Source organism: Microtus oregoni, unplaced genomic scaffold (assembly GCF_018167655.1).
Source record: "Microtus oregoni isolate MIOR12 unplaced genomic scaffold, Mior012 000142F_ref0000161, whole genome shotgun sequence".
Classification (NCBI taxonomy): Eukaryota; Metazoa; Chordata; class Mammalia; order Rodentia; family Cricetidae; genus Microtus; species Microtus oregoni.
In genome coordinates this window covers 975,120-995,814 of record NW_024544792.1, presented here as the reverse complement: position 1 = coordinate 995,814, position 20,695 = coordinate 975,120, and the positions used below count along the sequence as shown (strand labels likewise).

The following is a 20,695-nucleotide window of genomic DNA, read 5'->3' as shown; positions in this document are numbered from 1 at the left end:
ATCTGCACCTGCCATCTTCTGCATGATCCACATCTGTGTATCTTTTTACTTTTATTACTTTTATTTATGTCTTCACATTTAAACTGGGATTTTGTGGAATGTATGTGTATATATATATATATATATGTGTGTGTGTGTGTGTGTGTGTGTGTGTGTTTTTAAAATCCTTATTGCTAATCTCTTAACATATTAATGTAGTTACTGTTATTTTATCTTTCTCATCCATAGCAAATATATGAACAGTTTTCAAAACATGTTTATCACATTAGAACATTCTGAATTTGAATAACTATATGTAATTGTGAATTTTATTCCTCTTAATATTTTCTTCTTGCTCATTAGTTTTTATTTGTCTGAAGTAGTCTCTAACAATTCATAGAGGACAAGTCTGACGGCCTTAAATATGCTTGGCCTTTACTGTATAGGAAATTTTATTCTTTATTTGTAGAATAAATTCACTTGGTAATAGTATTCTGAGCTTGTGAAGCTTTTGTTGTTTATTAGCATGAAAATCTATGTCTATTCTCTCTTTGTCTTTACTTTCTGCCAATAACTCTAATCTTATGTGAACTGGTTACCTTTAAATGTTATTTTTCTTCTTTCATTGGTAGCACTTTTTAAAATCATTTGTCTTTGGGACTGGATTATAAAATATCTTGAGATAGATTCAGTTGAGTTGAACCTACCTGGTGAGATTTGACCTTCCTGTATGGTTCATTGTATGTTTGTCTTGAAAATCCCCTTTTCTCTTCTTGATTTGTTTGTGTAGCTTTGGTTAGCTTGGAACTCACAGAGATCTTCCTGCCTCTGCCTCCTGAGTGTCGGGATTAAAGGTGCATGCCACCACTCTGGGACTCTTTTTTAAAAATTATTTCTATTTTATGTATATGGATGTTTTGCTTCCATGTATATCTGGGCACCTTGTGTGTGCCTTGATGAGGAGGCCAGAAGAGGACATTGGATCCTCTGAAACTGAAGTTCAAAGACTGTTGTGAGCAGCCTTGCCGGTGCTGGGAAATGAACCTGGGTTCTGTTTAAGAACATCAAACACATTGAGCCAGTTCTCTCTTTGCCACCTCATCTTCCTTTGGAATAACTTTCTACCCTTTTGATATTCTTGCCTCTCTTGACTTCGAGACTAAATTTTGCTCTTCTCATGCTGTCTCAGAGATTCCATATGCATTCTTTCCTTCTCTTATTTTTCTTTTCCACCCGATCATGTATTTTCAAGTCGCATGTCTTGTCTTAAGACTTCCTCATTTTGTTTCCTGTTTGATCTGTTTTACATTTTCTATCATGTTTTAAAGTTTGTTTAGTATAAATTTCAGCAGTTCAGGAACCTTTGTAGGCTGCATGTGGTGGTGTGCTTCACATCTATTCTCCCAGCACTCAGGAGGCAGAAGTCAGTAGATTTTGAGCAATTTCTCAGCCTGTATATAAACAACAACAACAAAATCAATAAAGACTTTGCTGTTGTCCTTGATTAAAAAATAACTCCGTTTAAATTATTCCATTATTCTATTGGGTTATTTGTTCTCCTAAAGTCCATTGAGTTTCTCTAAATTAGCTGTTTTGAAGTTTTGGTATGTAGATTTTCAGGCCTGAGTTATTATGTAGTAATTTCTAGAGTCTTATTTTTGTTCAGGAAGTGGAGTACTGGTTCCTGGAAAGTCCCTGGTGCTTGTTGGTGTATCACAGTATCTTCAATGAAGGGTTAAGCACCTTGTAAAACTTTTCACTGTCTGATTTTGTCAATTCAGAAATTGTAGGCTTTTTTTTGAGTCTATGGTCATTTCTGCTACTTAAGCACTAGATGGCACCTCAAACCTGGTTTATCCTAAGTCTGTGGATGCTGTCTTGCTAAGAACAAACTGAGAGTGCCTAAGAGTGATAGTCTATCCTTGACAGCTTACCCTTGGAGCCACAATGAACACTGATACCTCTTCTCTGGCTACTGGCCCAGGGTCAGTCACTGTTAAAGATTTCTGCTTACTCCTCGGCTTCTTCATGGTGAACTAGTCCTATGCTCCTATGCAGTGGCTTGGCACTCACTTTTACTTCTTTGTGTTTGGTTTGTGGTCATATATCAAGGAAGTCAGTCTCACCAAAAAGTAGGTCCCTTCCCAGTGCCAGGCATGCCTCAAGGTTCCATCTATAAAGTTTGGTCTGGGAGATAGCGACATTTTGGCCCTGTCATGTAACAGGTCTCAGTGTTTTGGTTCAGGCACTGAGCTCTAAGAAATAGTTTTATCCTCACATTCCTTCTCTGCACCTCAGTCGATGGGATGCTCTTGCTGCTCTTCTGTCTGAGGTTGAGAGTGGACTGGTGCACGCGGTCCCTTAGTTACTATGCTAGGGAGGGGCCAGATGCTGAGTTTGAGGATATAGGCCTGAGACCAGGGGTCATGGGACCCTGATTGGCATTGGGTTTCAAGTCTACAGTCTAGATTTAATTCTCTTTCCCAAGTGGGAGGTGTCTTCTGCTCAACTTCTTGGAGGAGAGGGAGGGGGCACCACAGGCAACTCTTTTCTTTCTGCTTCCTTCACTGTTTCTTTTATGGACCAGCAACATTGGGACTTTCCATGACCTCCTGGGAACCTGTGCACACTGTTTAAATTGGTGTCTGCAGAGGAGATGATCACTGGACCATCTCACTCAGTTGCCATCTTTCTGACAATCCTGAAATGCATTTCCCTGCTTCATTTGAATACTTTCAAATGTTAATTTACTTTATTAACACTTAATAATTATAAATAGATGCATATATATGGGTACAGTGTGATAGTTTAACACATGTATGCAGTACGCACTGATAAAACCATGTTACTATCTATATGACACACTTTGAGCCTCCTTATTGGTCTGACTTTTTAATACTTTAGCATTTGAGCCTCTCTTATAATTCTTCATAACATTCTGTTGTTTAGTTCACTATGCTGTGGATCACTATGAACCATTACTTCTGTCTGCCTTCCAATACCCCTTAACCAACCTCTAGCCTTCCTTCTTCTCCTCTTCCTAATCCCCAGTGCTCTACAATCTGACTTCTTCAGGTTTTTGTACAAGAACAACATATTTCTCTTTGTGTTTCTGGTTTATTTCAATTAATAGTCTGTCCTTCTGTTCTAACATTTTTTTTTGCTACAAATGGCAGGATTTTGTTGTTTCTTTATGGCTGAGAAATGTTCAATAATGTACTTATTATCAGTAACAATTTCTTAAATAATTTACATTTACTATAGATAGTGCTGAAATACTGTTTAATAATTTTTCTTCTCCATTGTCTAATGTATCGTAGGGGTTTGAGAAATCAAGTGGAATGTATGTAGAACTGGATTTGTTGTAATTTTCTTATGGACCAACAGTTATTTCTTTAACGGAAACAAAATGTTACCTGTTACATGATGGCACTCACAATGCATATAGAGAAGCAAGACTGAGCCCATGTTTATCAAAATTTACTGGAAGTTTTATATTATTATTAATATTGCTAACCAGTACCCAACATAAGGATATGTCATAGAATACGACAAAATTGTCAGCGGTAGGTAACTTCATGTTGAATTTAAGTACTGTTTTAAAGCATTAATAAAGTCAATGAAATATGAGATAGCATTTAAACATTTTCAGTGAGTGTGGTGGCTTGAAAGAAAATGCCCCTTAAAGTGCATGGCACTATTAGGACGTATGACCTTCTTGGAGTAGGTGTGACCTTGTTGGAGGAAGTGTGTCACTGTGAAGCTGTGCTTTGAGATCTCATATATGCTTTAGCCACTCCCAGTCTCGTTTCACTTCCAGTTGCCTTTGATCAAGATGCATTGACTCTCAGCTTCTTCTTCAACACCATGCCCTCTTGCATGCTGCCTCATCCCACCATGATAATGGAATGAACCTCTGAACTGTAAGCCACAACCACAATTAAATTTTCGCTTTATAATAGTTGCTGTGGTCATGGTGTCTCTTCACAGCAATACTAAGACAGTGAGCATAGTAAGTTTCTTGACACATTTTGAGAAAAACTCCCAGAGTGTGAACTGTAGGAACTGACATGAGATGCTTCATGTGTAACTAGAAATGAATATGACTCCATCTATTGTGAGAGGAAACGATTATAATATGCTGTGCACATGTGCATATAGACTATTGTGTATGTATACAATGTTATAATAATCTGTGTACATGTGGATATAGATAATTGTGTATGTATATAATGCTTGACAATACCAATGGGATGTATTTCAAGGAGCTTACAGTGGTATAGAATAGTTCTCCATGTCATTTCCATTTTCCCTAATTTCCTATTACAGCAAAGAGCTACAAAGTACTATTTCCCCACTTTCAAAGAATGATGGCTAATCTTGGTTGTCAACCTGACTACATGAAGACTCAACTAAATTCACACTTCTGGGCACTCCTGTGAGTGATTTTCTTAATTACGTTATTTGAAGCAGAAAGACCCACTGTAAATTGGGGCCACACCTTCTGGCGGTAGCTCATATCAAAGGACACAGAAGAAGGAAGCATTGCTTTTTGCCTGCTTTCCCTCACTCTTCCTGGCAAGTTCTTCTATCCTGCTGCTATGTTCAGTATTAAATCCAACTTCTTCAGGATTTTAATGTAGTCTGAAAACCTGCATTTCTCTAGGAATCCTCCAGGCTCCAGCTCCTCACTGGGACTGCGAAGACATCCAGCCTCGTGAGTGAAACAACTAGTGATTCTTGGCCTTTCTGTCATGAGATGGCCATTGGTGGACTATTTGGAGGCCGTCTATACTGCCAGGCAGTCTAATGCATCCTCCATTAGTATATGTGTTCACTCTATCAGTTCTGTTCTTTAGAGAACTCCAGCTAGTACTCAAACTCTTTATTAGGATAAAAACCAATTGCTGAATACATTATTTTGAATAAAAGAGAGCACAAAAGATTGGTAGATACTTTTTATTTCTTCATATGGATATTTAACTGGACATGTAGAATTGATTTTTATCATTTTCTTACAAATAAAATTCCAGAACACTGCTGTTATCTCATGGTCTCAAAATTTTTGGAAAAGATTGACTTGCAAATTTAAGGCAGGAAATAGTTCAACAAAAGTTCTTAGTTTTTCACAACAATGTATAGTTTTGTTTACAAAATGATGGAATTTCCTTAAGAATTTTCTTCTACTGCCACATTAAAAGTTCTTAAATTCTAAACAGGATTTTTTTTATGTTACTAGTTTCTACCAATAATCTTTATTTTTAAGTATGAGTGAAGATGTATCTAAGGTTTTCTAAATTTGATGTAGTGTGCTTTCCTAATTCCTAAAAGAACAGACTAGTTGATCAGGAAGTACTGAATTGCAACAGCACACAAAATGGCAATAAGTGCAAATCCTATCAGAAGGGTTAAAACAAAGGTATCATCACTCATTTCTGTCTTGTACTTTTCATTGTCATTGTGGTTCCCTCTTCCTTTCCCTCCACTCCCTTTGCCATGCCCAGACTGATGCTTATAAGTTGACAAAAGTGAGCTGGAGCTATATGGCCCCCAGAGCTCTTGTATGCCATCAGAATTTTCATATTGGCGTCCGGCACAGACCTTGAAGCGATATCTTGAATTTGCAAGATAGTTGGAAAAGGAAAAGGTGGTATTCGGTCCTTTGTAAATCTAAAGGAAAAGGGATCAAATGAAAATTATAGTTTCTTTCTAATTAAAAGTATGTTGTGCATTTTCAACAGAAAAACAACAAAAATTCATTAGTTTAATGAACATGTTCACAGCAAAAGTAAAATTTTACTCAGTGTTTTGGTGTAAGAGGTTCTTCTGTTTGTGTGTTGCTTTCATTGGTTAATGAATAAAGAAACTGCTTAGGGCCTGATAGGGCAGAACTTAGGTAGGCAGAGAAGACAGAACTGAATGCTGGGAAGAAGGGCAGTGTGCGAAACTCCATGGATCTTCTGCCTGAGATGGATGCTGGTTAGAATCTTTCCAGTAAGCCACAGTAATGTGCAATACACATATTAATAGAAATAGGTTAAACTAATATGTAATAGTTAGCTAAAAAGACTTTAGAGCTAATGGCCAAGCAGTGTTTTAATGACTATAGTTTCTGTGTGGTTATTCTGGGTGTAAGCTAGCTGGGCAGCCAGGACAAACAAATGGCCCCTCTCTCCTTGTAACTATTGGTGCCTTCAACGTGGTCAACTAACTCCACGTATTGCCAAGTATTGTTTATAAATGTTCTTTTACATTTAAAGGGAGATAAGATATAGAGATGAATAATTTTCATTGGTATAGATCTTGCTTTATTGATACAAATTTAAGGTCAATTTTGTTTATATGTATTTCTGATCTTGATTAAGGTATTGTGATTGTGTAGCTCATTTAAAAATGTAATGTATAATTAAGAAATATAGGTTAATAGATAATCATCTATAACAGTCAAGCTTGTAGTCATGTTAGATTTTCTAGATGTGCATAGATATATTTCATATGGATAGGCATTCTTCATATCTTTCAAATACTATAGAAAATGGCATTTAAAATGTTTTAATAACTTAGAACTTTTCATGACAATGAGACACATCTGCTCCTGGCAGCACCAGCTACTTTAAGAGGAAGATGGAGATCAAAGAAGCTCCTTATGGAGTTTGGTAGCCATTTGGGCAAGAAACTGCTCTTGCCTGGACTGCTTCACTGGACATGCAGTACCCAGAGAGAGATGACTGATGAACTTGCCTAAAGGAGAGATGGTCCTTCAGGCTTCCTGCTTCATGAAAAAGTCTGTGAGACATTCTGCAGGACACAGAAGAAAGTAACTGAAAACTGCCAATATAGGCAGAACTGTCTTTGAAATTTCCTGATTCATGTAAAAGTCTGCTGGATACTATGGGTCAGTAGGCTGAAGATAAATTCCCCAATGTTATAGAAAAACTTTGGGTGACTGTACAAGCAGTGAGATGTCTCTGTCAATTCTAGAGTCTTGGAAGTTGCTTTCAATGCACTTTCTTTTTACTTAGGTAATATTATATCCTTCTAGAGTCTTTGATGGAGTTAAAGAATTCATAGTTATAATTCTCCTTAGTTATGATAAAAGATAAAGTAGATAAAAGTATTATAACTGTAATTCCTATTTGATACCTGTTTTGTTATATGTAATTTTACTATGTTAAAGTTAAAGCCTTTTTTGTTTAAACAGAAAAGGGGAAATGGTGTAGGAGGGTCTGCTGTTCATGTGTTGCTTTCATTAGTTAATGAATAAAAAAACTGCTTTTGACCCGATAGGGCAGAACTTAGGTAGGCGGAGAAGACAGAACTGAATGCTGGGAAGAAGGGCCAAATGAGAGACGCCATGGATCTTCTTTGTGAGACAGACGCTAGTTAGAAGCTTGCTGGTAAGCCACAGTCATGTGGCGTTACACAGAGTAATGGAAATGGGTTAAACTAATATGTAAGAGTTAGCTAATGATAAGTTAGAGCTCATGGTCAAGCGGTGTTTTAATGAATACAGTTTCTATGTGGTTATTTTGGGTGTAAGCTAGCTGGGTGGCCAGGAGAAACAAAGGGCCACTTTCTTCTTGTAACAGTGTTTCTAATGTTCTGAGGGGTTCCGTATTTATTAGATAATTATTTTCAATAAAGCATAAGAAAACCCTACAACTGTTGAGATTTAATTATTTTATGTATGTACTTGAATCATGGATTGTGGTCAGTGGAATCAAGAAATAATAAACAATTCAGTGGTGGTAAGCTAACTAAATGAACAAGCTAGATTATGTACATTAATGAGATGAAACTTTGGAATGAGATTTAATTACTTTAAAAACCTTTAAAAATAACATACTACCCTACAATTGCTTTCAAGACAGGGTTCTCTGTGTAGCCCTTGTTGTCCTGGAACATGATTTGGAGACCAGACCGACCTAGAACTCACAGATCTGCCTGTTTCTGCCTCCCAAGTGCTGGTAATAAAGCTGCACACTCTCACCAGCATACTACTAACAAAACAAAACAAGACCTCATAGATCCCAGGATACCCTCAGACTTGCTATGTAACCAAAGAGTACCTTCATCCTCCTGTGTTTACCTGTCAAATGCTGAGGCTAACACCAGGGGCTATCGTACCTGGCAGAATATTAAAGACTAAATGTGAAAGAATATACCTGTTCAGCTTTCTTTCCAGTGACGACTTGAAGACAGTAAACAATGGGATCACCTTTAATTGGCTCCAAGGAATCCCATTTGATCTCACAACTGTTGCTTTTCAGTGGATGTAATTTAGGGGCTGGAAAAGGATAATTGCATTTTAGAAATTTCTAGTTTTTTCTACATGATGCTGAATACATCAAAATGACTCAAACCACACAATCATTACAAGCACACGTAGACCTAATATGAGAAATAGGTAATCATATTTAAAAAGGTACTTTTGTATTTTGAGAGATGCTTTCCCTAAGTAGCTGTGACTGGCCTAGAACTTGCTACAAAGATCAGACTAGCCTTGTGCTGGCATTAAATGTGTACATTACCACACCAAACAGAACAATACTTATTATTGAATTTACTTTTGTTATACCATCAGGCATCATTATTGTAGCAAAACCTTGATGAAGTTATCAATTAATAATGCATAATTAGACTTTCTATTAATATTTTTATAAATTCAAATTTTGTTATTTTTCCTTCTAGAATAATCTGCATTGTGTTTAGGTGGTATGTTTTACATTTAGAAATATTTTTATAAGGACGAGTAATTTTGTTTGAGGGGTACAACAACTGTGTGAGGTCAGAAGGAGCACACTATTGTTTTCATGTTGTTAGTCTCTACATTTTAAGAAAATGGGGCTTAAATATAGGGACATTAGTCGGCAAAAGAAGAAAGCATTATTGTTATCTAGGCAGAATTAATTTAATTTGAATGTGTTTCGGTTAGCATTCCACTAGAGAAGGATGATTTCATATTAGTGATTGAACTTGGGGACTAGAGAGATGTCTCAGCAATTAACAGCATGGGCTGCTCTTCCAGAGGACACAGGTTTAATTCCCAGCACCTACATGGTAGCTCACAAATATCTGTTATTCCAATTCCAAGGGATCTGACACCCTCACACAGGCATACATGCAAGCAAAAACACCAGTACACATAAAATAAGAAAAAAAAACAAATAATGATTGAACTCATATGGAAAGATAGAATCAACCAAACATCACAACTGGGAGAGGGAAAAATAATCCTCAAACCAGGGACCTGCCAACTTGGACTCTTAGCATTTTACTGTTTTGATTGCAACATGCCTCCAGACCTTAGGACAACTGACTCTATGACAGAAGAACAATTCAGGCTGTAAAACTCAGCATTACGACAGCACCACCTGCAAATGCTAAAACAAAGCCCTAACCCACCAAAGTCAATAATTCTGGGAAAGTCTCTAAATGTACTAACCATGTTTTTTGGCTTCTGTAGTTCTGCTTCTGGCTAACTGTTCTTGTTAACCATACGCCAATCCAGACCATGTTTTTGTTTGTTTGTTCGTTTTTGCTTAAAAGCTCACCCTAAGACATCTCAGTGCTACAGTAATATCTGAAAAACCTAGTATAGTTTCAGACCTGCTAATAAATTCTTGCTATTGGCTTAAAGCCATCTTTGAGCAGACTTCTCTGGTGGACACCATACAGTACTGATAAAAAGTTTAAATTAATAGTTTTAGAAATAAAGTTATTAAAGTTGATATATTAATTTAGTTTTAGTCTGTATAGCTACACCCATCAATTGATGACGTTTTTCATAAGAAAACATTTGAGAAAATATAATGTGTAACAATGAATGGATATTACAATGTTGGCAGCACACCATTATGGAAACCAGGAGCCTGTGTTTTGCATGTGTATAGGTATGGGTACCAGTGTGTGTTCTTGGTGCTCACAGAGACAGGGCATTGGATTCCTTGGAACTGGATATACAGATGGTCGTAAACCACCAAATGGGTGTTGGAAACATAACCTGGGTCCTATGCAAGATCAACCAGTGTTCTTAAACTTTGAGGCCTCTTTTCAGCTCCATGGCTTACTCTTAAATTTGTAGTGCTAAAATTAGATGATGTCTAAGATATTTGAAAAATACTGATTTTCAGAGTCTTACTAATCCTTAAAAATGTATATTTTTCTGAGACAGAGCTTCTCTGTGCAACAGTCCTGGCTGTCCTGGAACTCAATTTGTAGACCAGGCTGGCCTTATACTCAAAGACCTGCATACCTCTGCCTCCCAAGTGCTGGAATAAAATTTTGTGTGTGCCACCCCTACTAGGCCCGAAGTCTTGATAAATCTTTTCATTGTTCCTTAATTACACAATTAAGCACTACATTTTTATTATTCTATTAGTGAATTTAAAAATTACTATGGCATTTTTAAGATTTAATTTAAATTTCAAATTATTTATTTATTTAATGTATGTGGATGACATATACTTATGTCTGCACTGTGTGTGCACCTGGTACCTGTGGAAACCAGAAGAGAGCACTAGATCTCCAGGAAGTGTAGGTAGAGATGGTTGTAAGCTTCCATGAAAGCCCTAGGAATTGAACCTGGGTTCTTTGGAAGAACATTTAGTGCTACTAATCACTGAAGCATCTATCTAGCTAGCCTCAAGACTTAATTTAAGTTAAATATATTTTTTTTTGTTTTATGTGAGAGGGTGTCTCTGTGTAGGTCTGGATCCTGTCCTGAAATTTGCTCTGTAGACCAGTCTGGCCTCAAACTCACAGTGATCTGCTTGCTTCTGCCTCCTTGGGTGCTCAGATTACTGGCATGTGTCACTAGTGCCAGACTGTTTTTTAAATAATTTATTTATTATTATTTTATAGGCATTTGTGTTTTGCCTACATGTATGTCCACATAAGGGAGCCAGATACCCAGGAATGCAGTTACAGACAGTTATGAGGTTCCATATAGGTGCTGGGAATTGAACCCAACTCCTCTCGAAGAGCATTTAATACTCTTAACATCTAAACTCTCTCTCTAGACTCTTAATTTAATTTTTCAATTTTCAAAGAAAGTAAGAGGTTTTTTATGGCGTTTTCATACGTTTTGAGTTTGTTTAGGTTCTCCATCAGCTGTGCATCTCAGTTTCCTGCTCCGTCTTACTACTTATATTCCTCAACCTTCTGAATCCCCTTCTACTTTAATGTCATATGTGTTTCATGCCCTTTCTACCTCTTTCCTTAGAGTCTCCCCTAGTCTTATGATTTCTATTTTCCTCACCTCTACCCATACTGACTCTCACCTAAATACATTTACATAAAATTTATAAGTCAGAATTTCCATGAGAGAGTGCATGTGGCATTTGTGCTTCTGAGCCTTGCTGCCTCTCTTGACTTAGCATTTTCTAATTACTGCTTATATGTGTGTGCTGAGGAAGCTCTAAGAAAATGTTCTGCGTCTGCGCGCATCATTTACCTTTAAGAGCACCAGGTGGGGTTTTTGTTGTAGTGAAAGTGTAGACATCAGACTGTGGTCCCTCACCAGCTTCATTACATGCCTGGATTTTAAACTTGTATTGTGTATATTCACTCAATTTTTGCACTTTGTGAGTCAGATCAGGCCCATGGTAAATGACAGAAAATCTGAGAGGAAAAAGATAAAGATTAGGGAAGCAATGTTATAATCAACAGTTGAACCCAAAAAAGTCAAAACAAGCCAGAAAGGGAAAACAAACCAAAAGGCAAAAAGAAATCAAGTCACAAGATCAATACTGTCAGGGTGGCAGGCTTTCTCTCTTTCTTCCATAACTTCTGTTCTCTGGTACTTATTTTGCATGAAGTAAAGGAAAAGTGGTTAGGAAGAAAGGAAAACACACAGCTTAACAATGCACAAGAATTGAAAGTATGTTTCACACAGCCACATGTTCTTTTCATGTCTACTTCATCCACTGAAACTACAGATTAAGACTTGTGTGTGTGTGTGTGTGTGTGTGTGTGTGAGAGAGAGAGAGAGAGAGAGAGAGAGAGAGAGAGAGAGAGAGAGAGAGAGAGAGAGAGAGAGAGAGAGAGAGAATATGGCTGGAAAGATATATCAGTTCAAAGTGTTCTAATTACAGTAGACATTAAATGGTAAAAGTGGTTACCTGCCAGATCGATCTTCCATTAGTAAGTTGTAGCTTATAGAGTTGGCATGTGATTTTTTCCGTGATGCATTCCCCCATTTGAGTCTGAGACTCTGGTGTCCTTGGACCACACAATCAAGCTGTGGAGGTGCGGGTAGTATTGGTTTGGTTTTGCTTCTTATTGATGGGCTAAAAGGGCTTAGTCCGTAATGATTAATAGCTTGAATTCTGATTCTAGTGGTAAAAATAAATTAAAATATATGAATTTATATTTAGTAGAGGAAATACTGTTCTTCATATAAGCCAACCTACTCTATCTCTATATAGAATGACTATTATACTGATTACAAGACAGGTTTCTAAGATAGAACTACTATTAAAAACCACTGATGAGAAGCAGAAATGGTTCTTACTAATATGAAATTTTGCCAATGAAACATAACTCTTTTCAAAAGAAATTTGAAGTATATTAAATACACAAATGCAGGTCTGCTCAAAATTCTCAACATTCTTTCCACGTACCCAAAATAAGATATGAGTGACTTACCTGTATGTAGTATTAGGCTGTAGATTTTTCAGAACATACTCTGTTACTCTATCAACAGTCAAGATTTTTTTATCTCCATACTCGATGTTATATCCAGTGATGGGAGAACCATGGCAGTCTGGCTCCTCCCATCGGATAGCTATGCAAGATGAAGACAGTTTGGCAGGAACTTTGTCTTCAACTTCTTGTAACATTGGAACTATGGCAGGTACAGTTCCCGGTGTAGTTACTTTTCCAGTTCCTCCAAACATTCCAACCCCAACTATATTGACAGCCTGAAAAACAATGTAACATTCATTAGCAATTCATTTTAATGATTTTCTGTGCACGAACATTTTGTTGCATAACCAAACAGTGCATCATAAACACATATTCTAACAATTTGGTTCTACACTGCAGAAATACATGCTGAGACTTGAAGTGTGTGTCTTTAGGATGGTAAAAAGTTATAAAAAGATGAACCACTGACTAATGCCACTGACTAATGAGAAGAGTTTAAATGTTTGGGGGTCATAGAATCAAATTATTCACAATAATATAAGGAAAAGAGAATGAATAGACATAAATATTGATCAATTGAAACCGAATCATCTGCATCTGGCAACTTTGTACTTGAATTCGCTAAATTTTCCTTCCAGAAATTGATTTCATCTTTGAAGGCTGAGAAACAATTTGCTGATAACCAATCTCATTAGGTAGATAAATCAATGAGTACATAAAGTCCGGGGGCTTGTTGACACACACACACACACACACACACACACACACACACACACACACACACACACACAAAAGAGTGCACACGAATGAAGAAAAGTCGGAAGTGTTATACGGACATTTTAGATAATTAACCCCCCACAAGACTCATCAACTAGGACACTAAGATTTTCTCCATTCTTCATGCTTGGGTTTTTATCTCTGTTAAGTTCCCATCCAGTCAATCAGTTTCACAGATCTTGGGCAAGCATATAATATATAATCCCAAACTGAACAATAATATATACATATGTCCTGTACCTACTTTCCTCTGGGGACAATATTTTCAGTAACTACAGTTCAATACTATGGCCAAGAAATCACCATTGATAAAACACACTGATGTTTCTTGGAACTGTGTGCACTTATTTGTGTGTGTGCTTAAGTTTTAGTCAGTCACGATGGTCCCTTCAATACAAAGAAGTTTTATCACAGGATTCCATGTGCTCCTCTTCCAGCCACAGTATGTTCCAACTCTGTCCAATTTCCAACTCCTCAAAACCACTAACTGCTTGCTATACATCATTACTACAAATTTCTTGTTTTCAGAATATCATATAAATATTATATAATGCAACATATAACTTTGATGCAGGCTCAGCTTTTAGTTACTGTAATAATCTGGAGAGTTTTCAGCTTTTATATATTAATAATTTGCTCATTTTTATTACTGAACAGTGTGTCACAGTATAGATGTATCATAGTTTACTTAACCATACATCCATTGAAAGATATTGAGATGATTTTAGTTTGACTCCTACAAATAAATGTAAGATGCTACTGTGCTCTTTATCTGGAAAGGCTATGATTCTCATCAGTGTCTTGTGAATGACCAGTTTCCTTAGGAATCTGACAACACTTGGTGTTACCATTGATCTTTAACTTAGGGATTCTGAAAGGGACCTTTTAGTGACTTTTTTTTATAAAGGTTAACTATAGCTGTACAAATAGGTAATAAATCAAGAAGCTATATGAGTACTTATTGAATCTCTGTCTTTTGAAAATTCCAACTTAGAATACAAAAAGGTACTTAAGTATTTAAAGGTCAAATTAGCATCAATGGATGGATATATACTGCACACAGTCAATGTTGAGTCATTTGACTATAATACTGAGGATTGGGCAGAAAAGTCAATTTCCAAAGGTATGCAGAGACATCAAAATACCAAATGCTTTTATAGTGATAGAATAGGACATCTGAGAAGGGATTGTAGACAAGATGTTTCTAGAAATGTTTCCACTGGGAATGACAAAAATAGAAGGTTTCAACCTCTGGATTATATAGAAGATGCGTCAAAGGCCACCATTGGACCAATTAATGTAGATCAACAGGAGACAAACAAGACAACCTGCTACCATTGAGAAACTTTGGGGGGGGGGCTCTTGCAGGCCCTCACATTAATTTTGGTCCAGTCATTCCCAGTCACTGTGGAGGACATGTCTTCCCAGAAAAACTAGAACAATTAAGTGCCTGTTGTAAAAAGCAGACCAAAACAAAACAAAAAAACCATACTGCTCTGGATGGTAGAATAAACATAGAGGATGAATAAAAAATTCTAATAGGAAAATCAGAAATGTATATTTTGGCAGACTTCTATAAATGATCAAAGACCAAAGCTGAGAGTACATATAAGTAATATTAAATTGAAGGATTACTGGACACAGGTGAGGATGTGACTATTATTACTCCAGAATCTTGGTATCTGAATTGGCCTCTTCAGGAGGCAAATATTCAATTCCTAAGAACTGGAACCCTATCTCAAGTAAAACAAAGCATGAGATGGGGTGAATGCATAGGGTCAGCAAGACAGAGAGGAAGGCTGAGGCCATATTTATCTAACATAGCAGTGACTCTATGGGGTCATAATCTGTTGCAGCAATGTAATACCCAGATTAACATTCATGTAGTCTCAGATATGGGAGTACAATCCAATTCATGTTTCTGGGAAGGATATCATAAGGTACTATTAAAAAAAAACTGTCAACAGCCATTCAGATTGTACAAAAACACAAAACAACTAGCAAACCTTCAGAGGTGCTAACAGCCCTGCCTTTAAAATGGTTAACTAAGGAACCAATATGGGTTAAACAATGGCCTTTGACAGAAGAGACACTATAAGCTTTAGAACAGCTGGTACAGGGGCAACTAGATGTGCACCATATTGAAGAATCAACCAGCCCTTGGAATTTTCCTGTATTTGTTCTTGAAAGGAAATCTGGAAAATGGAGAATGGTGACAGATCTAATAGCTGTCAATAAAGTTATTCAACCAATGGGCCCTCTATAATCTGGAATTCCTTTGCTTTCCCTGTTGCCTAAAGGATGGCCTTTTATAGCTATTGATTTAAAAGATTGTTTTTTCATTATACCTTTATAAGAAAAAGACAGAAAATTTTTCCTTCACAGTGACTACTTATAATAATTCTCAGCCTTCTAAGAGATTTCAATGGAGGGTCCTCACACAGGGAATGTTAAATAGCCTCACCCTGTGCCAATAGTTTGTAAGTCAACCATTGGAAATAATATATAAGCAATTTCCTAAATTTATAGTTTACCATTACATGGATGGCATTTTGCTATCTGATTCAAATGTAGATAATTTAGAAAGAAAGTTTGAAGAAGTAAAGAAAGTTTTGCCTAATTGTGGATTACAAATTGCTCCTGAAAAAAATACAAAGAGGAGATTCAATGAATTATTTAGGTTATAAAATAGATTTATCGAAAATTAGGTTAGTTGAGATAGTGCACCATTTTACAACATTCTGACCATAACTTAAAATAAGAACTTCAGAAAAACCCAAGTGACTACTCAAAGACTATCTGTAATTGTACCAAACAGTAATCTTGAAACTTATCCATCATTTTAGTTTTTACAGGATCCCATAGAAATAGCATTACCTCCATGACAGCTGAAAATGATTCTAGAAGACAATGTTCCCCTCTTCCAACAAAGTTTGTCCTCAGGGTTAGGGAAATCTATTAGGGGTTGGTTATAAGTGATATAGGGTTGGGGGTTGAAATTAAGTAGGCTCAGGGATCTCTTTTGATAAAAGGGGTTAGATAGGATAATAGGTAGACTGGTGTGAGCTTACTCACAATAATAATAATAGTGAATAGTAGTGAGAATACTTATGAGCTATTATTTATAGATGATTTATATTGGTATAAATTCTTGCATATTGATAAAAATTCAAATTATATTTGTTATATTGAACATACTCTTATTTCTGTGTACAATATTTCTGTACCTATGCAGAGTTATTTTGTCATATTATATGAATGCATGTTTCTACCTCTTTTTAAGATATTTTGTATATTGATACACTTTTAGGATACATTTATTATATTGCAATATATATTTCTACCTCTGATCAAGATACTTATACATTGTTTACATTTGGAGGTCATTGTTCTCATCTGCTGCACATTTGTTTAAAGATTGTTTAATATGAATCCTTAGTCTTTAAGCTATATAGGTATTAAGAATTATAGATCAATAGACATCCATGTTTGTCATAGTTAGACTAACCAAGTTCTTTAGATGTGCAGAAATTGTATTCTACATAGATAGGTAACCTTTAACTACTTCAAAGAACTGTAGAATATGACATTCAAATAACTTAGGATTCTGTTGACATGAGAGATGATTGCTTCTGGAAGTACTGATCTATTCCTGAGAGAATGTTGAATACTGAATGTACTCCACTTGGACCTTGTTTTCTTCTTAACAAACTGGCCTTTGGGCAAATAACTGACACTACCTCAAACACTGAAAAATGCAGTGTCCAGACTGAACAAACATGATACAGCAAAAAGACTGCCAAACATCGCCAAAACAGGGTAAGATGGTTTTTAAAATTTTCCTGCTTCTAAAAGTGGTCTGTCAGTTGCTCTAGGCCATAGGCAAAGCTGGTTGCCCCAACATTGCAAATGAGACTTTGGGTGATTGCCCAGATAACCAGTTGTCACTGTCATTTCTAGCACCTTTTGGAAGTTGCTTGATTACACTTCCTGTTTATTCAAGTAATATTATTTACCTTCTCAGATCTTTGATGAATTTGAAGACTAGATAGTCATAGTTACTTTCCTCTCATGAATTAGAAAAGCCATTTCAATATAAGACTTAGACTCCTTTTGGAAAAGATTACTACTGAAAAATTCAACACATATTTCTTGCTTGATGTTGTTCATTCTGGTTGTAATTCCAAATTTTATACTTGATATTTGTTCTGATTGTATATAGTTTTGTATTAGCCTTAAAACTCTTTTATTTAGACAAAATGGGAGGTGCTGTGGGAATTCCTTCAGCCAATAGCATTTAAGATACTAGCCAACTTTGGGTGTGGTCTTATGTACTATAAATACAGACAGAAAAGCCTGCATGAGCCCTTTGGATGTTGGATTGGGTTTCAGTTCCTTGTGCATGCAGAGGACTGCAGATAACTATACTTTATGTGAGTTTACCACCTAATAAATAAATATTTATTATATTCCATTCTGAGAAAGTGTGGAGATCTTTTGTACTAAAACATCCTAGGATATACTTATCCAGGTGTCAGGCTCCATCAGGGTCTCTAAACAACCTTGGGAGTCTTCATGGTGTTAAGTAGGGGACCCTCATCATATGAGAAACCTTTCACCAATTAACCCATCTTTCTCTCTAAACAAGTATTAGAGAGCATCAGCAATGTTGGACACTGGCTTCTGACAATCCAAGACCAAATCTGTTACCTGGCTGTTGTTGTCAAGCAGAACTTCTGGGCCCTCCCTGTCTTCTATAGGACACCCATGGGGGCTATGTGTGCACTTTTGAATAAACAGTGTTATTTTTTTTATCAGTAAGTCAGTTCAGGTAGTGATGGATCACAAGGTTGAAAGGCTACTGTACTGGAGAAATGGCTTGATGATTAAGAACACTTGTTGCTCTTACAGTGGTTCTGGGTTCAGTTTCCAGCATCCCCAGTGTGGCCCACAATCATCTGAAACTGTGTTCCACTGGATCTGATGCCTTCTAATCTGGCCTTTGTGGGTGCCAGGCATCTTTTTTTTTTTTTAAAAAAAATTATTTATTTATTATGTATACAATATTCTGTCTGTATGCCTGCAGGCCAGAAGAGGGCACCAGACCCCATTACAGATGGTTGTGAGCCACCTTGTGGTTGCTGGGAATTGAACTCAGGACCTTTGGAAGAGCAGGCAATGCTCTTAACCTCTGAGCCATCTCTCCAGCCTCTGGTGCCAGGCATCTTTATAAAATTAAATTAAAATTAAAAAGGATACAGTCATTGTTCTTCAGGGGTCTTACATCTCATGATTAACCCTTTCACATACTTAATTGCTTCTTTTGACTGCTCTTTTGGTTGCTCCTGCTTATCATGATCATTCTGGGATTGCTCTTTCTTCCATGATTTGCTAACCTTTTCCAGATGTTTTGGGCTGAAAGGATCACCTCAATTTTCCTAGCACAGTCAACTCACAAGAAGGCCCTAAAGTTGTCCTCCTCCTCTAGACCCTTCATTCCTAGGACTGTTGCCCCTCCTTAACAGGAAGTATCATTAGAGACATCCCCACAAGCATAGTTCCTGAATTGAGAGAACAGAAGCACAGCCATCTTGTCTTGAAGGCAGCTCCATTCTGGCCTGAATAGTATCCCTTTCCATGAAGCTAATGGTTTCAGTTTGCTGAAGACAGAATTTAATTGAATATATCATTCCTATAATGTTAGTTAAATCAGTAACATCATCTCATCTAACCCACAAGACCACTCTGATCATTCAGGAAAATTCCTAGAATCCCCAGTAAGGCTTTCCCAAGCCCTAGCACTATAAGAACCCTAGCCAGTAAATGAAGCTCATTGCCTTACTGTATTGACTTCTGATAAGCACCTGTCCCAAGTTTTTCTCAAAGTCAACCTATCTTTGAACTGAGGAAGCAGAGGCTGTGGGATTTCTGAGTTCGAGGCCAGCCTGTTTTCCAGTGAGAATACCAGGACAACCTGGGCTACACAGAGAATCCCTGCCATGTCTTAAAAAGTCAAAGAGCAAAACAACACTCTCCTCAAAAGAAAAAAAAAAGAAAGAAACTGGTTGTGTAAGCCTGAACAGGTGTATTTGTTTCAGACAAGGACCCATCGTATACTCCAGTCCAGCCTTAAACTTATTATGTATCCCATGCTTACCTCAAACCTGAGGCAATTCTCCTGCATCACCCTCCAAAATTCTGGAAATACATGCCTGTTCTACAGGCCTGGGTCAAGTCAGTGTTTTAATAACCATTTTAGATAATTGCTAGAAGTTCAGAGAGATCTGAAAACCACAGACGTATAAAGGAAATATGACAGATCAAGTGGGACTGGAAAGTACATGTGAGATCATTTGGGGCTTTAAATAATACGAGAAGGAACTCCAAGTGCTGTAGTCAAAGATAAGCAATATTCTTAGAAATCCTTCCCTTCTTGACTTTACTCTGGTCTTTACATTGGGAATGACGCTAGTATTATATATATGTGAAGCACAGTTCAATAGCTAAGGAAATAGTGAAGGAAATGCCATCTCTACCTGGACTCTGCAAAAATACGTGGTTGCTGGAATAAGGCCTTTGACTTCATACCGCAAACAAGGGCCAGTGTAAATCAAGTGCATGGAATCTTCAACTTGTCCCCACTGCAGTCGGTAATCGGTGATTTCAGCACCATTGCATTTAGGAATCTGAAAGACGAATTGCATACAGAAATTCAATCCTTTTTCTAAGTGGTATATTAGACACTGTGGAGAAGAATAACACATGAAGATTGTAATCCATCAAGTGAAACAGGATAGAGATGGATAGAAACAAACACAGGCAGGACACTAGAACCACATTCAAAGGCACAAGTTAGAGTAAGAAAAAGGACATGCTGATTTCACAACTGAGATGAATGAAAACAAAAATATTGTTTAACATTGCCATTGGTTGGTATGATAAATCACTGATCATATGACCTGGTGAATTGGCCTACATAAGTTAAAAAATTAGTATTGTCATACATTATTAACAGACTAAGCCTTTTTGTCAGTGTTAAAAAAATAAGCCATTGCTTGAGACTGGGGAAAAAAAGAACAATCCAAATGAACCTATTTGCCTAAATAATTAGGCTAATTCTTAATATTAAGAATGTAACTAGTTTGGTAAGACATTCACATGGGTTGTTAAAAGCATATTTTTAAATCTTTAATATACCTTATGTACCAGCTTGCAGTTACAGGTTAGAAATAGTACCAGAAGATTTTTCAATGATGTTCTTCAAAGAATAGCAAGTTCTGGGCTGGGGATA

At 36.8% G+C, this 20,695-nt stretch overlaps 1 protein-coding gene across 1 annotated transcript in view; it reads right to left on the bottom strand.

The window, feature by feature from the left end:
- Positions 1-5,316: 5,316 nt before the first annotated feature.
- LOC121444817 (fibronectin type III domain containing protein 3C1-like) overlaps positions 5,317-20,695 on the bottom strand; it is a 52,017-nt gene continuing 36,638 nt past the window's right edge. The window contains exons 21-26 of the mRNA XM_041646722.1: positions 19,941-20,090; positions 12,628-12,902; positions 12,102-12,314; positions 11,435-11,601; positions 8,145-8,266; positions 5,317-5,649 (exon numbers count right to left, since the gene is read on the bottom strand). Coding sequence (XP_041502656.1) covers positions 5,317-5,649; positions 8,145-8,266; positions 11,435-11,601; positions 12,102-12,314; positions 12,628-12,902; positions 19,941-20,090 — 1,260 coding nt within the window. The remainder of the gene's footprint in view (positions 5,650-8,144; positions 8,267-11,434; positions 11,602-12,101; positions 12,315-12,627; positions 12,903-19,940; positions 20,091-20,695) is intronic.